Raw genomic sequence first — 19,566 nt, 5'->3', positions numbered from 1 at the left:
AGACAACCTATATTTTTATATTCCTGGCAATTACATTTTCTAAAGCCGTGACTAGCATTTCCTTAGCCAATACAAAGCCCTCTTTTGGGGTAAACCAGGGAGGGCCCCACAAAGCCTATTAGCCATAGCTACCCTTGTTTTATGCGTGTTTATGTTTCAGACACTTTATTTAACATGTTTTTGTAATGAAATGTGAGTTAATTAGGATATAGTATCTCCTGGCCGTGGGTAATGTGGCTGTGATGGGTTTTTTGTTGTTGTTTGGTTGGTTGTTTGGTTTGATTTTGTTTTTTGGTTTTTTGTTTTGTACTCAGACTACAGCTGTACTGCCCATTATCCATGTTTTTTAATTGTGTAGATGTATGAAGTGTCTGTGAACACATGCAGTAGTACATGTGTGGAGGTCAGAAGACAGTTTTTGTGGAGTCACTTCTCTCCTTCAACTTTTACTCGGATTCTGGGGATCAAACTCAGGTCAACACATGTGCATAGTAAGCTCCTTTACTGCTGAGCGTGTTGCCAGTGTCACTACACCTGCCTGTTTGTTCATCTGTCAGTAGCCCATGCTGTGGATGGTAACCTCAGACAATGAAATCATTTTCCTCTGCTTCCCTCTGATATTGTTAACACTGAACGCAAAATCCACAATGTTCAGCTCACATCTGAAAGAAAATGACCTGGCGCGTGCACTTTCTCTGCACGGCACAGCTAGCTTTCCTGTGTTAGGGTCACCACATAGTGCTACATTAGGGAATAGTTTTAATTCCAGAATCAACAAACACACACAGCTGAAGGGCGTAGCACCAAATGCACCAGAGTTGCTTTTCAGTGTCAGGTCCAACAAGGAGGCAACGCGCTGACTTGTCCCCCTGAATTGGACCTTGTCAACAAAGTCAAGTTTTCTGCCCACCTACAGGGGTCCACAAGTGACCATAAACATGATACAATGAGTGAGTATAGAACTCATGAATGAGAGAGACAGACAGTAGCACATTTATATAAAAATGCCAAATCGTGTTGTGCATAGTGTAGTAAGGCAGGGAGACCAGGCAAGTAGAAGTAGTCACGTACCCGCTTAGACGTGGATACTACAGTTAAAGTAACCCAGACACAGCTCACCAGGCCAAGAGCTCCCTGACAGCTAGCAGCGACGATGTGGGGGTTCACTCAAGTCATACCATTGGGAAGGCCCTTGAGAATGGTAGCTTGGAGAAAGGAAGCAAGTACATTGAAGACCTGGGAAGCAGGGGAAGTTCATCCTGAGGAAGAGAGTGATAGATGACTGAGCTTCCTAGGGACTGGCAGAGGGCACTGTGGCTAGAGTGGACAGGAGCAGGGCCCAATCATAGGTGTGCAGGGTGGTCGTGGGGCTGGGGAGCAGCTCAGGCTCATGATGCCTCTGCTCCTTGCTGGCAACCAAGGGGCCACCTCCTTCCTGAACCCATCGCCACCACCAATCCTGTGCTCCTTTGTTTTCAGCGTTGCTCTCTATATGTTGTACCCCAGGCGCTCTGCTGGAAAAGAAGGTGGATATGGACAAACGTGCACTGGGAATGACCGACTACAATGGAATGGTCACCAAACCCCTCGGCTGCCGCCCACCAATCTCCAAAGAGTCTTCCATGGACCGCCCCACCTTCCTTGACAAGGTATGGATCTAAGCGTCTGTCTTGTGTCTGCCTTCAACAAGAAGTCATTTTATTTGAGCTGTGTCCTTAAAGCCAGTTAGATGGGAAGTTAAGACATTTAATTGGATTTTCCTCAGTTTTCCTAACATGTAAGAGTGTTTAACTCAGAGGTACTGTTGTATTACACATGCTATCATAAGGCCTGAAGAGTGATGGAATTGAAAACTGGCTCTTTTTATTACTAATTAACTTGACAATTATCTATTCTGTTATGTAGATACGTAGCAGGTTTAACCTTAGAAAAGAAGTGGTAGATTTGGTTGGGTACCCTTCTTGCCAGTGGCCACATTAAGTACCCATGAGAAACTCCCAGGGTGTTTTCAATCCAGTCAAAGCTCTGTCCCCCTTTAGTATTATCATGGGAGGATGTCCGTGCTTCAAAGAGGTATGATCCCAAAAGGAGAATACCTCACATTTAATTCAACTTAAATATTGAATCCTGAAAATAAAACTGAAGTAAGAAAAGTATTTTTTTTTTTTTTAAAAAAAAATGAGGCTTGGTGGCACTAGTAACCCCAGCTACTCAAAAAACTGAGGCAGGAGGATCTCAAGTTCAAAGACACCTTATATTATGAACAAGACCTTGCTTCCAAGTAAAGGGGGACTTTCTGGGAGTGTTAGCTTAGGGGTAGAGTCTGTGCCTCACTGGCACTGGAGTCCAAATTCCATCTCAGTTCTCTTCTCTGAGGGGCCCTTGACACCCTGACGGGACTTGCTGTTCCCAGAGTCTCCTCATGCTACTCACAGGCAGATGAGCTGTGGCAGGCATGGTCAGAGCGTATTTACACTAAAAATTACTTGTTTATCTGAAACTTCAAATTATTGGCTGGTCTCAAACTCATTATCCTCCTGGCTCAGCCTCAGGGTGCTGAGATTCTATATGTGTACTATATTAATTTTTATTTGCTGAATCTGGAAGTGTAATTGGGACCTGAGCTCTTTAAGGTGTGGAGTAGCCTGCAGGTTGGTTGAGCTGTTAGATGAGATGTTAGGTTCGCAGAGCGGGGCACTTCAGTGTAACCTCAGAGAAGCTAAAGTCACTAGGCTCCTCTGTTAATGAGATTGAGTAAGCCAAGTGCTGTGTGGAGGTGGGATTTGGGCCCCCTAGGGACCTGTGCTCTTGGAGTCTGTTCCTCCCCCTGCAACCAGACCAGGGCGGTGGGTAGCATGGGGAGAATGTGAGAAGCTAAAATGTGTGTTTGTCAGTATCTGAGCAACAGCAGTGTCTTAATCCTGTTTCTCTCTTTCTTTCCCTTCTTCCTTTTGCCCATGTCCTCCATTTCCTCATTATCTACACATTTTTTATCGTTCAATTTTTTATCCATCCATCCCCTCCTCACTATTTCCGTGGGAAACTGTTGGTGCTCTGCGTGCTGGTGGGCACCGCACACAGCTCACCCTTTCTTTCTCCAATCAGGATGGCGGCCTCGTGGAAGAGCCCACGACTTCACCGTTTTTGCCTTCCCCAAGCCTGAAGCTCCCCCTTTCCAACAGTGCACTCCCCAGTCAGGCCCTGGGTGGGATTGCCTCAGGGCTGGGCATGCAAAACTTGAACTCTTCTAGACAGGTAAGGCTGTTGGGAAAGAGTGGGCAGTGTCTGCATTCATTCTCCTGACTTTTTTAAACTATTAGAGAATAAACTATTGTTTTCAGGTGATGCTCGGATATTAAGACATGAGGGAATAGGGAAACAACTGAAATGCCCTTAGGACTGCCCTTGGTGTGCTCAGGGAAGCTCAGAACTGAGTGGTAATTCCTGGAATTTAGCTACTCCATAGGAATGATTCAGGATTGTTTTTATACTGGACTAAAGTGTATTTGAGTTCCTGTCTGCACTCAGAACTAACTTGGTACTGGATAAAGTGCTGGTGTGTTACCAAGAGTCTTCACCATGGGGTCTCTCCCCAGAAACGGGACGTCTGTGAGCTTAGCAGAGCTCCTGGCTGTCTTTCCCGCTTGTGTTTATGTACGAAAGGAACTGAGAGAACCGAGTGCCTGTTAAGAAGCTAAGCAGTCCCTAGAGTATTTGTGGTCCCTGAAGGATTGTCATGGACCTGTCGGCTCTTAGCAGCTCCTTGGCGAAGGTTAGTGACAAGTCTGAACCCTAGAAACCCACTCTCTCAGGGCAAAGCACAGGCATAGCAAACTGTTGCCTAGTCCCTCTCAGTCGACTTTCCAACAAAGACAGCCATCCTGCTCCAACCTGTCAGCCAGGTGGCTCATGCTGCAGTATGCAGAACACACGCCAATGATATTCATTGTATTGGATAACAGGTTAACTCTCTGACTCTGCTAACTGATCCAGCCTTGGGGTTTGTTGAAGTAACTGAACGGCCACATTTCCCATTGAAATAGACTCCTCCTCCACCTGTTTCACCATGATCACTGCACTTTGTGCCTGACTGAACACAGGGAGTTCATAGGGAAGGGAGTGTGTCACTCAGACCACGTCTTATTACTGTTATTTTTGAAACATTCTTAATTATCTCTTTAACTGATAGCCTTGTTTGGAGACGCTTTAAGATGCACTGATATGTGTGTGTCCTATGATTTAAAATCATAGCTTCCTAGGCTGATTTTTCATCCTCTATAATCTGTACAAATTGCACTCATTCAGAGTGCAGTTAAGGATCAGGTTGAAGGAGTGAGAAACAGAAAAACATTGGCATTCATGGTGTGAAACCTATTGTTTCACCCTTCCCCAGCCTACCTACCCCTAAAAGCTGTTCTGTCTCCTGCAGATCCCGAGTGGCAATCTGGGTGTGTTTGGCAATAGCGGAGCAGCACAAGCCAGGACCATGCAGCAGCCGCCAGTGCAGCCTCTTAATTCCTCCCAGCCCAGCCTCCGTGCTCAAGTGCCTCAGTTTCTATCCCCTCAGGTCTGACCCAATAAACTCTGCGTGCTGTGCTTGGTTTAAGGAGATTACTGTGATAACCTGGTGGTATTCTTGGTTTAAGGAGATTACTGTGATAACCTGATGGTCTTCTTGGTTTAAGGAGATTGCTGTGATAACCTGATGGTCTTCTTGGTTTAAGGAGATTGCTGTGATAACCTGATGGTCTTCTTGGTTTAAGGAGATTACTGTGATAACCTGATGGTCTTCTTGGTTTAAGGAGATTACTGTGATAACCTGATGGTATTCTTGGGCCATTTGGAATGCAAAGACAAGCAAACTGCTGTTGGCATGGGACATCAAGAAGAGGCCACCAGGATAACCAGGACAGCAGTGCTTTAGTGAGATGACAGTTGGGATTATATATTAGAATGCACTGCATTGGTGTGGTGGTGCACACTTTTAATCCAGCACTTGGGAGGCAGAGTAGTGTTGGGAGGGTGGGGAGGCAGAGCAGGGGGAGTGTCTCTTGAGTTTGAGGCCAGCCTGGTCTACAGATCGAGTTCCAGGACAGCCAGGGTTACACAGAAACCCTGTCTCGAAAAGAAAAAAGAGTGTTTGCTGTAGATTGGTAATTATGTTAACTATTTACTAGCTGATCCTTTTTGCCTGGTGAGATTTTTTTTTTCTTTTGGAGGGGGATTTGTTTGTTGTTTTCATGATATATGTCCTAGTTAGAGTTGTCATTGCTGCGATGAAACACCCTAACCAAAAGCAAGTTGGGGAGAAAAGGGATTATTTGACTTACACTTCCACATCACTGTTGATGATTGAAAGAAGTCAGTGTAGAAACCTGGAGGCAGGAGTTGATACAGAGACCATGGAGGGGTGCTGCTTGCCATGCTCAGCCTACTCATCCAGGACTACCAGCCCAGGAGTGGCACAACCCACCATGGCCTGGGTTCTCCTTTTCCCATCAATCACTAATGGAAAATGTAGTACAGCTTGCCTACAACCCAATCTTATGGAGTCGTTTTCTCAGTTGAATCTCCTTCCTCTCTGATGACTCTAGCTTGTGTCAAGTTGATATAATAACTAGCCAGCACAGTGTCCCTTTTTTTTTTTTGAGATGGAGTATATATAAGACTGGATCTTTATGTAGACCAGGCTGGCCTTGAACTAACAGAGATCCATCTGCTTGTCTTAACCTCTTAAAAAGGTATGCACCACAACACCCACAAACTTAAAGAGATTCTTTTTAATTTTATATGCATAAGTGTTGTGCCTGTATGTTATGTCTTGATATCATATGTATGCCAGGTACCCCTGGAGGCCAAAAGAGAGTGTCATATCCCCTAGACCTGGAGTAACAAACAGTTAGAAGCCATCATGTGGGTGCTGGAAATCAAACCCAGGTCCTCTGCAAGAGCAGTCTTGGAATTTGGGAGATATTTATCCTGACCTTTAAACATAGAAAGACAATGTTGACCTGTGGAGAAGAACAGTGGATACAGTGAATAGATGACTGGAACTTGGTAGAAAAATAAGTTACATGTATTAGTGAGGGTGTAGCAACTTGTTCCTCCCCTACTGAGGCAGCAGAAAACTGGATTAATATCGTCCCCCCTCCCAATCTTAAAGTTTCCCTTTGGCAGAACATAACCTCTAATAGGACTGGCCTCAAGCCATGGAAAGTAAATGTAGGGCTAAAGTCTTTAGAGGAAGAAATCTTCTGGAAGCTGGCTTGGCATGGTAGCCCTTGCCTATAATCCCAGAATTCAGCAGGTAGAGGCAAAAGTTGATCAGGAGGAATCCAAGGCCATCCATTACATAGCCAGTTTGAGGCTAGCCTGAGCAACATGAGATCCTGTCTCAAGAAAGAAAAAAAATTATAATTATTTATTGAGACAGTGTTTCACTATGTAGCCCTAAATGTCCTGGAACTCATTCACTATGTAGAACAGGCTGGTCTTGAATTCACAGAGATCCACCTGCCTCTACCTCTGCCTCCCAAATACTGGGATTAAAGGCGTGCACCACCACATACAGCTGAAAAAAAATACATTAGTTCTAGACTTTCTTCTGTAATTTGAGCATGTTCACTACTAATGTTTATATGTCCATAAAATGTTCTGATGGCCTCTCAAGTTCAGCTGTCAAATATAATGTCAGTTAACCAGTTTGTGTCCTAAAACAAAGTTACACAGATAAGTGAATGTTTCCATATAGATGGTGGTTAATGATATATTTTCTGTTAAACAGGTTCAAGCACAGCTTTTGCAGTTTGCAGCAAAAAACATTGGTCTCAGCCCTGCACTATTAACCTCGCCAATTAACCCTCAGCATATGACGATGTTGAACCAGCTCTATCAGCTGCAGCTGGTAAGTAGAAAGGTCCTAGTCTAGGAACGGCAGAAACACCTTGTAGGTGGAGTTGCTGTCACACTCTCCATATTGCACTCTTTTGTGACTGTTCATGAGTCAGGAATGCGTTGCTTAAGGGTGTTATTGTTCCTAAGCTTTGTAAATGTCATAGCCTGGCCTATCTGTTCCTTTGGTCTGTCAAAATTTTCTCCTCTGAGCCACAGAACACAAAATAATGTTTTCCTCATTTCTCCCAAGAAGGGGATACACAAACACCATCATGGGATCATAGGGGAGAAAAGTTACTGCCATACCTGGAACATGTGCTTTGGCCTGTTCAAATACAGGTCTCACAGAACCTCAGTTGAGATCAGCTAATATGACCCAGGAGTTCTTACAAATTGTGTAGTTTAGGGGCTGGAGGGATGGCTCTGCAGTTAAGAGCACTGACTGTTCTTCCAAAGAACCCAGGTTCAATTGCCCGCACTGGTGGGAAGCATGGTAGCGTACAGGCAGACATGGTACTGGGGAAGTAGCTCAGAGTCCTATATCATGAAGTAGTCTGAGACACTGGGTGTGGCTTGAGCATATATGAAACCTCAAAACCTACCCTCACAGTGACACACTTCCTCCAACAAAGCCACGCCTCCTCATAGTGCCATTCCCTTTTGCAGCCATTTTCTTTCAAACCAACACAGACCCCTAACTAAGGGAGTCACATGCCCATGGTTCCTGGCAGGGAAGCCTTCCCGAAGTGGGCAACACACCTATGAAGTCATGCTGTTTCCTGGACTGACAGCAGTAGCAGGAGGCTCCTTCACCCAAGGCAGGAAAGGGTTCCTGGAAGCTGCACAGCTTGTGTCTGAGTAACACTGCAGAGCCTGCTGCACTGCCACTGGCCAGAGCTGGGTTTGGGGTTGACACACACAGTGTATTTCCCTATAGGGTTTTCCCCCATGGTATGGAAGGTACAGGAAAAGGCTGGCTTGCACCTGGTATACACACAGCCTTTGTTTCCTGGAGGGTTTCTCCTGTGTGAGTAAGTTGGAAGAAATATACTGGCTTACACCTAGTACTAGTCTAGTCATAATTTTTTTTCCAGAAAAGTTAGAAAAATGAAGTTTATTACTTGCTACAGTTTTAGAACTTCTAGAGAATTCTTACGTGAAAACCTTACGTGGACCTCCTGAGGCATTTTTAACAGTACCACCTCCATTGGGTTCTGTTTTAACCAAGTCTTCTGAATGACTTTTCCTGGAGAGAAAGGATCAAATGAGCACCAACAACAAATTAAAGAAACGGTTGTTCCGCCTAAGTCTAGATTGGTGACCCAGTGAGTTTATTGGCTTTATTTAACAGGAGCATGGGTGACTTGGGCAGCTGGATCACTAAAAAGCCCACCCCAATATGGGTGACTGTATTTGGACCTCACAGAGGCCTTGGGAATCCAGGGTGTTTGATTTGGAAGTTCCTATAGGAGTCTTCTAATCGAGACGTATTGAAGGAGCTGCAGGCTGCGTTCCTGCCGCCCCAGCTCCTGGTCACCTGGCTAGCTTATGCTCCGAAATAACAACACACAAACTGTATTCTTTTAAACACTGCTTGGCCCATTATATCTAGCCTCTTCTCTGCTAACTCTTGCACCTGGACTAGCCCATTTCTAATAATGTGTGTAGCACCCCAAGGTGCGTTTACTGGGAATATTCTAGCCTATGTCCATCCTGGGTCGGAGCCATCGCGTCTGCCCGGGAGAGGGGGAGCATGGCCTCTGAGCTCACTTCCTCTTCCTCCCAGCATTCTGTTCTGTTTACTCCGCCTACCTAATTTTCTACCTATCAGGGCCAAGCAGTTTTCTTTAATTGACCAATGAAAGCAACAGATAGAAATATGACCTTCCCACATCAGAGACGTCTCCCAAAATATGTTGTGCAGAAAAATAAGCAGCACTCAGCCAGCATTTGAGATAATCAAGTGAGAAGACTTTCTGCGTCAGCCAGAGGGTTGTGCTCATTTTTCCCAGCTTGTCCAGCAGTCGGTCACCCAAGTGCTTCATGCTGGCTCATGCACAACTGGACTGAGCTTTGTAGTGTTCTGCCACTTCATCTAGCTGACCTAGCCTTTAGTCTAGATCCTCCTAAAAATTCCTTTTTCTATTTCCTGAATGTTAAGGAGATTGACTCTCTTGTTTTGATGGTTTCTTACAATGCTTAATTTTTCTGTCAATAGGCATACCAACGTTTACAAATCCAGCAGCAGATGTTACAGGCCCAGCGGAATGTTTCCGGACCCATGAGACAGCAGGAGCAGCAAGTAGGTGTCACTTGGACTGACTGTTGCCATTAGCTCTAATTCTAGAAGAAACCCCAGTGGATGAACTCTTATCTTAATGTTGGCTTTTCTCTAGTTGAACCTCCTCTGTGGAAAGTCCAGGACTAGCTAGGTTTGGGATGAGGCTGACCCAGCTGGTAGAGGCTGAGGTACAGCTAAACCCAGTCTGTAGGTCATCCGTGGACTCTGGCCAACCCTGGCTAACGTGCAGTGTATATATATGTTTCCACCTGCCAGGTTGCGCGCACAATCACTAATCTGCAGCAGCAGATCCAGCAGCACCAGCGCCAGCTGGCACAGGCCCTGCTTGTAAAGCAGCCTCCACCACCACCACCCCCGCCACACCTGTCTCTGCACCCTTCTGCAGGCAAATCGGCCATGGATAGCTTCCCCCCTCACCCCCAGACTCCCGGCCTTCCCGACCTGCAGACCAAAGAGCAGCAGTCTTCACCCAACACCTTTGCTCCTTATCCTCTTGGTGAGTCTTCTGTGGGTGTAAAAGCTACGCCAGGTTCAGGAGTCCTCAAGCCCCTCCTATGATAACCAGGATGGCTATACAGTAAGCTGAATGGCTTGGCAATGCTAAAACACCACATCAGAGGCAGAATCCGGAAGTGAACCTCCTAAGACTTCATCTTGAGGGAGCAATACTGCCTTCAGCATAATATAAGTTCACCCTGCCACAGGTACTTAATAGTACCAGGGAGGCCCTATGTGGTAGCACTCACCTATAGTCCAAACACTTGGGAGGCAGGAGCAGCATTATCATGAGTTCAAGACCAGCCTGAATTGCATAACAAGGGCCTAGTTTGACCCATGGTGCTGGGGTTGAAGAGTGGGGCTATGAAAACCGTTAAGTTCATTCTGGCTTGTTATTGTTTGGTTTTCTGAAACAGGGTTTCCCTGTGTAGCCCTGGCTGTCCTGGAACTCACTCTGTACACCAGGCTGGTCTCGAACTAACAGTTTCACCTGCCTCTGCCTTCCAAGTGCTGGGACTAAAGGCATGTGCCACCACAGGCTGGCCTGGTTTATCCTCTTTACTATTTTTGGTTTTTTTTCTTTGAGACGCCATCTCAAGCTGTAGCCCAGGCTAACTAAACCTCTGAGCAGTCCTCCTGCCTCCACCTCTCAAGTACTAAGATTACAGGTCTCCATTGTTCTTTTCTAGCCTCAGCTAAAGAGAGACATCTGTCTCTGGTCATAATGTTCACACTGATAAAGCAGACCCTCCATAGCCTGGTTGCTGGCATGCACTCCTATAGTACAGGTGTGTGGGAAGTGCCAGCACACAGAACCTGACCTGTCAGAACACACTTGATGCCGGAGACTTCCTGGTACTAACTGGGGATCTAGGAGAAACATTTCAGGATTGTTTGCTGATATCTGGAAGAATCTGTGGACATGGGTCAAGGGGAATTAGTAGCTTCAAATATACATCTCCAAAGGGGCAAAGGCCAGCTGGATAGCAGTGGATAGCTGCCAGTGACCTTCCTCCCTCTTTAGAATGCTGATGCATATTTTTACAGAGAATGGTATGTCATGTCTTCCTACTTGACAGGTAATAGATGTAATAAATATACTCCTTTATAATGAAGTAGAAGGTTACTAAGCTAGAATGTATCCTCTGTTACTGTCTTGTCCATTATTGTCCCTTTAGTGGCAGAAGCACAAGTCTCCTTTGGTTAAGACCCGAGTTAGGACTTAGACCTCCTCAGTCCCAGTTTCTACCCACAGCTAATGTGTACAGTTTGCCTGGTTGCTCATCACCTCAATTTCCCTGTCCATATGAAGTAGAAGTATTTATCACACAGAGCTGTTTTAAAGATTTCATGAGTTAATAATATGTAGTTCTTTGGTTGGACATGGTGACTCATACCTGTGATCCTAGTACTAATGCTGTTGATCCAGTTACATAGACTTAGGTTTGAGGCCAGCCTGGCTTAGAGAGTGCTCAACAGAATGAAGAGAGAGAGAGAGAGAGAGAGAGAGAGAGAGAGAGAGCGCGTGTGAGTGTGTGTGTGTGTTTTGCACGTGCTGGTAGACTTGTGTTGAAAATGCCACTCAGTTCACCATCCACAGTGTCTCAGATCCTGGTGTACCTGTCCCCCAACCTGCTGAGACTTTATTTCTAGGAATCATGTATGCAGTGAATCTTTGAAACTGGATAAAGATTTATTTTGATAAAAATGTTAAGGTATTGAACTTACAGTTATATTTAATATATGTGATATAATATGTTTAAAATAGGCAGCTTAGCCGGGCGATGGTGGCACACGCCTTTAATCCCAGCACTCGGGAGGCAGAGGCAGGTGGATCTCTGTGAGTTCGAGACCAGCCTGGTCTACAGAGCTAGTTCCAGGACAGGCTCCAAAGCCACAGAGAAACCCTGTCTCGGAAAAAATAAATAAATAAATAAAAAATAAATAAATAAAATAGGCAGCTTATTAGCTATAGGAAACTTTACCTGCAAAATTGTCTGTCTTGTTGGCTCCTGGCTTTTTGCCATAACAGCACTGATGCTGAAGAGCCACTTAGGAACTGAACATCCTGTGGCAGGAAACCAGAAACCCATGTTACTCTAGGGTCTCCCCCTTCTCCCATGCAGACAGTGTGGGCTGCAGTGTCTCTTGCCTGATGGACTTAATCGTGTCAACAGGAACAGTAACCCAGTGACCTTAAGAACTCTCAAGAAGGAAAGGTTCACTGTCACCATGATAAACTAAAGATGAATACACCTGTGTTCACACACACCTTTAATCCTAGCACTCAGGAGGTAGAAGCATGAGTTCAACGCCAGCTTGGTCTACAAAAGCTACTTCCAGGACAGACTCCAAAGTTACAGAGAAACCCTATCTTAAAAAAAAAAAAAAAAAAAAAAAAACATGATCTCAGCATTAAGAAGCTGAGGCAGGAGGACTGCTGTCAGTTAAAGATTAGGCTGGGCTGTATAGCAAATAACAGGGTAGCCAGGTCATGTTCCAAGACCCTCCCTCAAAACAAAGAAATAAACTGGGCAGTAGTTAATCCCAGCACTTGGGAAGCAGCCTGTGAGTTCAGGGCCAGCCTGGTCTACAGGGTAAGTTCCAGGACAGCCAGGGGTACACAGAGAAACCCTGTCTTAAGGAAGGAAGGAAGGAAGGAAGAAAGAAAGAAAGGGGGGGGGAATAGAGGGAGAGGGAGAAATTTAAAATTGAGACCCAGGCAAAAGTTCAGTGAGTAATCCTTATTATCCTAGCATAGTGCTCTTCTTGCCCGATCCCCCCAAACATTAGCTCACCATTCCAGAGGTAGGTAGACAGCAGCACCCACACTCACAGAGCTCCTGAAAAGTTGTTTACTGTTTAACTCATAAGCTTCATTAGTGCTGACTTCTGCAGGCTCGCGTTGTCCCAACCAGCTTTAGGTGGTGTGTCAGGACTTGGAGGCAATTTGCTTGATCTGGTAGTTCCCACATGGTGCTATGGACTCACCTGACATGCCCTGTCTGGACCTCAGAACCCTGGTATCCAGCACCAAGACAGCATGGGAGGCTTGTGAGCCATGTGCCCTGAAGACTAGTAGCATGCTCACCTTAATTCAGGAGTGACTGGAGAGACAGCTCAGTGATTAAGAACACTGGCTCTTCTTCCAGAGGACTGGGCCTGATTCCCAGCACCTACATAGTGGCTTATAAACTATCTGTAATGCCAGTTAAAGGGCATCTGACTTCTTCTGGCCTCTGTGGGCACCAAGCATGTAAGTGATATACAGGCATACATGCACACTCAAATATTCACACATACACACATATATATAATTAATATAGCTATGTTAAATATATATTAAAAGATTTCTATATTAAAATATTCATAATTATATAGTTATAAGTATAAATAGTTAAATATATAGTTTATACTTAATAAATATAGTTGAGCCAGGTGTACTCCTGTAATCTCAGCATTTAGGAGCCAGAAGTAAGAAGATAGAAGATACAAATTAGAGGCTACATGTTAAGATCTTATCTCAAAAAAAGGGGCGGGGGGATGTAGGCATTGGACTCATGGCTAGAGCCAGGGTCAGTTAACTCTTAGTTGGAGACCAATGAGGGACTACATAATGAGACCTTGTCTCCAAAAAACTATAGAAGCAGGGAGTGGATTTACAATGGAAGTGTATGGCTGTGCCTAAAGGTAGAGGGTGACCCTCCAGGGCTGTCAAAGTGAGATCTTCAGGGAAAAAGCAAAATACTAATAATGCCTGTGTTTTCAGCTGGATTGAACCCAAACATGAATGTCAACAGTATAGAAATGAGCAGTGGTTTGTCTGTGAAGGACTCATCTCAGTCCCAGTCACGCCTCCCTCAGTGGACACATCCCAACTCCATGGGTAACTTGTCTAGTGCTGCTTCTCCCCTGGACCAGAACCCTAGCAAGCATGGTATGTATGTCCTGGGTAAGTGCCCACCCCACCGCAGGTTGTAGTTGACTTAGTGATGGGGTAGCCTGAAGTAGCACATGTTGATTCTGTGCAGTTCTATGAATGCAGCTCCAAAAGCAGAAGAAAGGCAGTTACCATCACACAGGACCGGCAAGGTCTACCAGCAAGATCAACCGTCAGATGTTAGTTCCAAACATACCAAAGAAGATAGGTCAGTGGCGCTTGCCTTTAATCCCTGCACTTGGGAGGCAGAGGCAGGTGGATCTCTGTGAGTTCAAGGTCAGCCTGATCTACAGAGTGAGTTCCAGGACAGGCTCTAAAGCTACAGAGAAATCCTGACTCAAAAAACCAAAAAAATAAAAATTAAAAAAAAAAAAGAGGCTAGGTCAGAGTCCTTGTAACTCCCATGGGGCCTGGAGAGATGACTCAGCACGAGCAGGTACTGCACTTCCAGAAGACCTGAGCTGAGTTCTATCGCCTGTATTGCATAGCTTACAGCTGCTTGTAACTAAAGCTGTGTGGCACCTATGGGTACCTACACTCACATATACCCAAGCCTGGATATACAAATACATAAAATAGTACTAAAAATAATCATCTTTCAGAAAGTAAAACACAAAAAGAAATACTCAGAAAAGAGAAAGAAAACTGCTAATCAGCAGGTTAGCCTACAGTGGGTTAGGGTGTAGCTCAGTGGCAGGGAACTAACCTCAAACACTTGAGGACCTGGGTTCTATCCCCTGAACTGGAAAGGAACAAAAGATAGAAAATAATCTAAAAAGAAAATTAAATCCCCTAATGGTTAATTTAGCAAGAAAATCTCCATGTAACATCTGTGCCCTTTACCTGGCCTTGTCAATTTTGGTTTATTATCTATAAATCAGTGTCCACTTTCTTCTTGCATATTAAGAGCACCCCTGCAGAAAGAGGCGGTGTAGAGATACCAGGAAGACTCTGATTTGTCCCCAGAAAAACTTACAGTGGGCAGCTTCCCAAGGTATAAAGATTTCTAGCTTAAGGGGATAGGGGTGTTCTGTGCACGCCTGTAATCCCAGCTGTTGGGAGGTAGAAGCAGGAGAACCAGGTGTTCAAGGCCATCCTTGGCTACTTATAAGTTGGAGGCCAGTCTGTATTTCATGAGATCTATCTCAAAAAAAATATTTTTTCCATATAACATTTACAACGGGGGGAGGGGGGCTGGAGAGGTGGCTCAGTGGTTAAGAGCATTGCCTGCTCTTCCAAAGGTCATGAGTTCAATTCCTGGCAACCACATGATGGCTCACAACCATCTGTAATGAGGTCTGCTGCCCTTTTCTGGTCTGCAGACACACACAGACAGAATGTTGTATACATAATAAATAAATAAATATTAAAAAAAAAAAGGATTTACAACGGGGGCTGGAGAAGTGGCTCCGAGATTAAGAGCACTAACTGCTCTTCCAAAGAACTTGAGTTCAATTCCCAGCAACCACATGGTGGGTCACAACCATCTGTACTGAGATCTGGTGCCCTCTTCTGGCCTGCAGGCATGCATGCCAGAACACTGTATACTTAATAAACAAATAAATAAATCATAAAAAAAAAGATTTACAATGTAGCTAGGAGTGTAACTCAGTCAGTGGTCATCCAAGAATCTATATTTATAGCCAGAGCACAAAAGGCATATTGGCATATGCCTTTAATAATAGCTCTTGGAGGCAGAGGCAGGAAGATCTCTGAATTTGAGGCCAGTCTGGTCTACATAGTGAGTTCCAGGACAGCCAGGGCTGTAAAGAAAGGCTGGATAGATAGATAGATAGATAGATAGATAGATAGATAGATAGATAGATAGAGTCATTAATATTCACTGGGTACGTGACATGAATTTAGTCAAGTGGTCAAGACAGTATGATCACTTGAGCCCAAGTTTTCAAACCTGCCTGGACAAGTCTCTTAAAAGTGGGGAGGAGAGTGTCGTCGCTGGGGAGTTGGCTCAGCAGGTAGGAGCACTTGCTGCAGAAGCATGAGATCCTGTGTGGTTGCATATACCTGTAACCCCAGTGATTCCTGGAGCAGATGGGAGGGTACCTTGGACTTGCTGACCACTAGCTTAGCTCCAGGTTCAGTGAGAGACCATGTACAAGGACACCTCTGGCCTCTGAGCAAGCACATGGGTGTACACACACAAATCAAAAATTTTTATACTTTTCTGTGTTATGGCAATAGCTCAGTTGGTAGAGTGTTTGCATGGATTGCAAGAAATCTGGGATAAAGTGTACAGCACCATGTAAACCAAGCTTGGTGGTATATGCCTGTGATCTTAGCACTAGAGAGGTAGAAATAGGGAGATCCAGTATATACAGCAAGTTCAAAGCCAGTATTAGACTGACCATATCTTAAAAAGAAACAAACCTTCCAACTTGACAAACTAAAATAGTTTATAGTGCCACACAGCTATAACCCCAGTATTTGGGGAACTAGAAGCAGTAAGATTAGGAGTTTAGGATCATTCTTCACTACATAGGAAGTTCAAGGCCAATCCAGACTATGTGATACCATCTCAAAAAAATAAAGTTCAGTAGTAGAGTACTTCCCTAGCACATATGAAACCTTGGATTAGATTCCCCACACTGAAAAGTAACAATGATGAGAACAACAACAACCAGGTGGTGGTGGCGCACCCCTTTAATCCCAACACTGGGGAGGCAGAGACAGGTGAATTTTAGTGAGTTTGAGGCTAGCCTGGTCTACAGAATAAGTCCCAGGACAGCCAGGGCTGTGCAGAGAAACCCTGTCTCAAGAAACAAAAAATAATAATGGGTTCATCAGTGCTTCTCGGGTAGAAGCTTGGCTGAGCATATGCAATGCCCTAGGTTATGTGCTTAGCACCACAAAAAATGTAGTCATCTAAAGACCATATTTGGGCCAACCGACAGTTCTTAAAGAACCCTGGACAGCTTAAGGCTGACAGTCCATGTGACTGCAAGGGGTGAGTGAGGTACTGGACCTGGAAGGGAAGACTGCAATGTATCCCCAGGGGTCTTTGACAGAATGTTCACTTGGTTTCTGGTCCTGTTCTGTAGGTGCTATCCCTGGAGGTCTAAGCATTGGGCCTCCAGGTAAGTCCTCCATTGATGACTCCTATGGCCGGTACGATTTAATCCAGAACAGTGAGTCACCAGCCAGTCCTCCCGTAGCTGTTCCCCATAGCTGGTCACGTGCCAAATCTGACAGTGATAAAATCTCAAACGGCTCCAGCATCAGCTGGCCCCCAGGTAAGACTGCACACTCTCTCAGGCAACAGTAGATGCAGATGTACCCTGGTATGCATCCTCATTTTGCTTTCCATGAACAGAATTTCATCCCGGAGTTCCATGGAAAGGACTTCAGAATATTGATCCCGAGAATGACCCTGATGTCACTCCTGGCAGTGTCCCTACTGGACCCACCATCAACACCACCATCCAGGATGTGAATCGCTACCTCCTCAAGAGTGGAGGTGAGGAGGGCCATCACCCTGCCTTCTGTGGGTGGGTCTCCAGGCTCATGGAGAGGCATCATCTGATTGTGCTGGATCACTGCATGCCTATAGGGAGGCCACATATGATAAAGAAGGCAGGGACTTGACCATCTCAGCAGTGGGAATGTGTATCCTCACTTGCAGAATGGGGGTGATAATGTCTCCTCATGGAGTGATGAAGAACACGTGATTTGTAGGTCCCACCTGAGTAGCTCAGCTGCTGCTTTCTCCCCACAGTGACAAAGGTCTGTGACTCTTTGAATATGCACAGGCAGGCAGCAGTGTAGGTTTGTGCTTAACTGCAGCCGTCCCACTGTGAGCCCCAGCTCCAAGGTGCACCCATGTTCAGCTGACCTGTCATTGTGGTGTCTGAAACACTCTTGTGACACTGCAGACCTCACAGCTCCTCAATAAAGCATTTCTTCTGGAGTAAAAGAAAGCGGAGAATGGATCTCAGTATAGATGGCTGTGAGCCACCATGTGGATGCTGGGAATTAAACTCAGAACCTCTGGAAGAGCAGGCAGTGCTCTTTCATCTCTGAACCATCTCTCCAGCCCCAAGAACTGTTTATTACATTTTTTTTAAAAAAAATTTAGAGTTGGGCTAGAGAGATGGCTCAGAAGTTAAGAGCACTGGCTGCTCTTCCAGAGGTCCTGAGTTCAATTCCCAGAAACCACATGGTGGCTCACAGCCATCTATAATGAGATCTGGTACCCTCTTCTGGCCTGCAGGCATACGTGGAGGCTGAACATTATGTACATAATAAATAAATCTTAAAAAAAAATTTAGAGTTTCTCTATATAGCTGACTGACTTTGAACTCAAACAGATCCCCCTGCCTCTGCTTCCCTAATGCTGTAAATAAAGGCATGCAACCACACCAGGCTTTATAAAACTTTCCTTAAGAAACACACACACTGTCTCGCTATCCCATCAAATCTCATCCAAATTTTAAACTGGTATGATATACTTTGCTGCACAGAGCTGCTGCAGGAAAGTGCTCCTGAGGCCTCTGCTCTCTGGGGATTCCCGTAACACCCCACGTGGACCTGGGGAGGAAAGCAGTGTTGATGTGCTCCAACATCATGCTAAGAATGCAAAGCCAGTGATGCTGGATTGTTCGCACTCCTTCTGATTTGACAAAGAAGTGTGCTTAAACCTTTTATACCTCCACTGGGAAGTAGCTAAAGAAAAAAGGCAAAAATCACCTTTCTTGATAGCATTTGGTTTCCAGTGTGTCTAGCCTGTATTCACTGTGAGGCTGTGGTCCTCCCATTAGCCAGCCCCAGGGTAAGGGCACATCTGTATTGCAAATGTGTCTTAGTGGCTGTTCAGTTGAGCTTGAGCAGATGAAGGAACTGGGGCTGGTGGTGTCCATTGCTTTTTGTGTTTCTCCCAATGAGTTCCAGTTACTGCATCCCCACCTGGTGTTGCATCTCAATCCAGAAGCTGTGGAGACACCTGTGGAGGTAGATAAAGAGATCTCTAGACACTTGGGAGATCGTAGTGGTTGTGAGGAAAGTGTCTGTCTGTCTTTCAGAAGGAGCATTACTCTGACTGGGTACTAATACTCCTAGAGACTGTACAAGAAGCATCTGTGTACACCATGACCATCCCAGCACAGCTTGCTGATTAAAGATTGAATTTGGGAGGTCTGGGTGTAGCTCAGTTGATAGACTGCTTGCCTAGCATTCACTAATCCCTGGGCTCCATTCCTAACACCAAATAATCAGGTATATTTATGCATGTACGCCTGTAAGCCTAGCACTTGGGAGGCAAAGGCAGCAGGATTACCACAAGCTCAAGGCCAACCTGGGCTACATAGGAAGACCCTCTCTCCTTTTTTTGTGTATGTGTGTTTTTTGTTTGTTTGTTATTTATTTATTTATTTATTATAAATACAATATTCTGTTTGTATGCTAGCAGACCAGAAGAGGGCACTAGACCCCATCACAGATGGTTGTGAGCCACCATGTGGTTGCTGGGAATTGAACTCAGGACCTTTGGAAGAGTAGGCAATGCTCTTAACCTCTGAGCCATCTCTCCAGCCCTGTTTGTTTGTTTTTTAATGCAGAGTTTCTTAGTAGCTTTGGATTGGAGCCTGTCCTGGAACTTGTTCTGTAGACAGGCCTTGAACTCACAAACATCTACCTGGGAAGACCCTGTCTCAAGCAAATACAAAATTTAATAAATAAAAAAGATTAATCTTCAGTACTCTATTTTCTTCATAGCAAAGGTTAGCAAACTGATAAAGTGTCAGCCAAGTCTGCACAGGGCACACACAGTATTTCATAGCAGAAATGATAGCTGTCCCATCAGCCCATGAGGCTGGCTTGGGCCACCCAGAGGCAGGGAAGCTTGAGACAGAAGGCACATCGTGCTCTGTCACTGCTGCCCTCCCTTCTGCAAGACTGCATCACTCCACAGCCGCACTCA

General features: G+C 45.2%; 1 protein-coding gene across 6 annotated transcripts in view; it reads left to right on the top strand.

The window, feature by feature from the left end:
* Positions 1-19,566, top strand: part of Tnrc6c (trinucleotide repeat containing adaptor 6C) — a 117,717-nt gene that overhangs the window by 93,690 nt on the left and 4,461 nt on the right. The window contains exons 10-18 of one of the 6 annotated variants that reach the window (XM_041635645.1): positions 1,507-1,649; positions 3,106-3,255; positions 4,430-4,567; positions 6,785-6,904; positions 9,113-9,196; positions 9,452-9,692; positions 13,464-13,631; positions 16,694-16,885; positions 16,966-17,109. In XM_041635645.1, coding sequence (XP_041491579.1) covers positions 1,507-1,649; positions 3,106-3,255; positions 4,430-4,567; positions 6,785-6,904; positions 9,113-9,196; positions 9,452-9,692; positions 13,464-13,631; positions 16,694-16,885; positions 16,966-17,109 — 1,380 coding nt within the window. Of the gene's footprint in view, positions 1-1,479; positions 1,650-3,081; positions 3,256-4,429; positions 4,568-6,784; positions 6,905-9,112; positions 9,197-9,451; positions 9,693-13,463; positions 13,647-16,693; positions 16,886-16,965; positions 17,110-19,566 lie in introns of all 6 variants that reach the window. The other 5 variants (XM_041635644.1, XM_041635643.1, XM_041635642.1 and 2 more) reach the window with 5 other exon arrangements.

The sequence above is a fragment of the Microtus oregoni genome, unplaced genomic scaffold (genome assembly GCF_018167655.1).
Source record: "Microtus oregoni isolate MIOR12 unplaced genomic scaffold, Mior012 000048F_ref0000485, whole genome shotgun sequence".
In the NCBI taxonomy this organism is placed as follows: domain Eukaryota; kingdom Metazoa; phylum Chordata; class Mammalia; order Rodentia; family Cricetidae; genus Microtus; species Microtus oregoni.
This window is presented reverse-complemented; position numbering and strand designations above follow the sequence as displayed.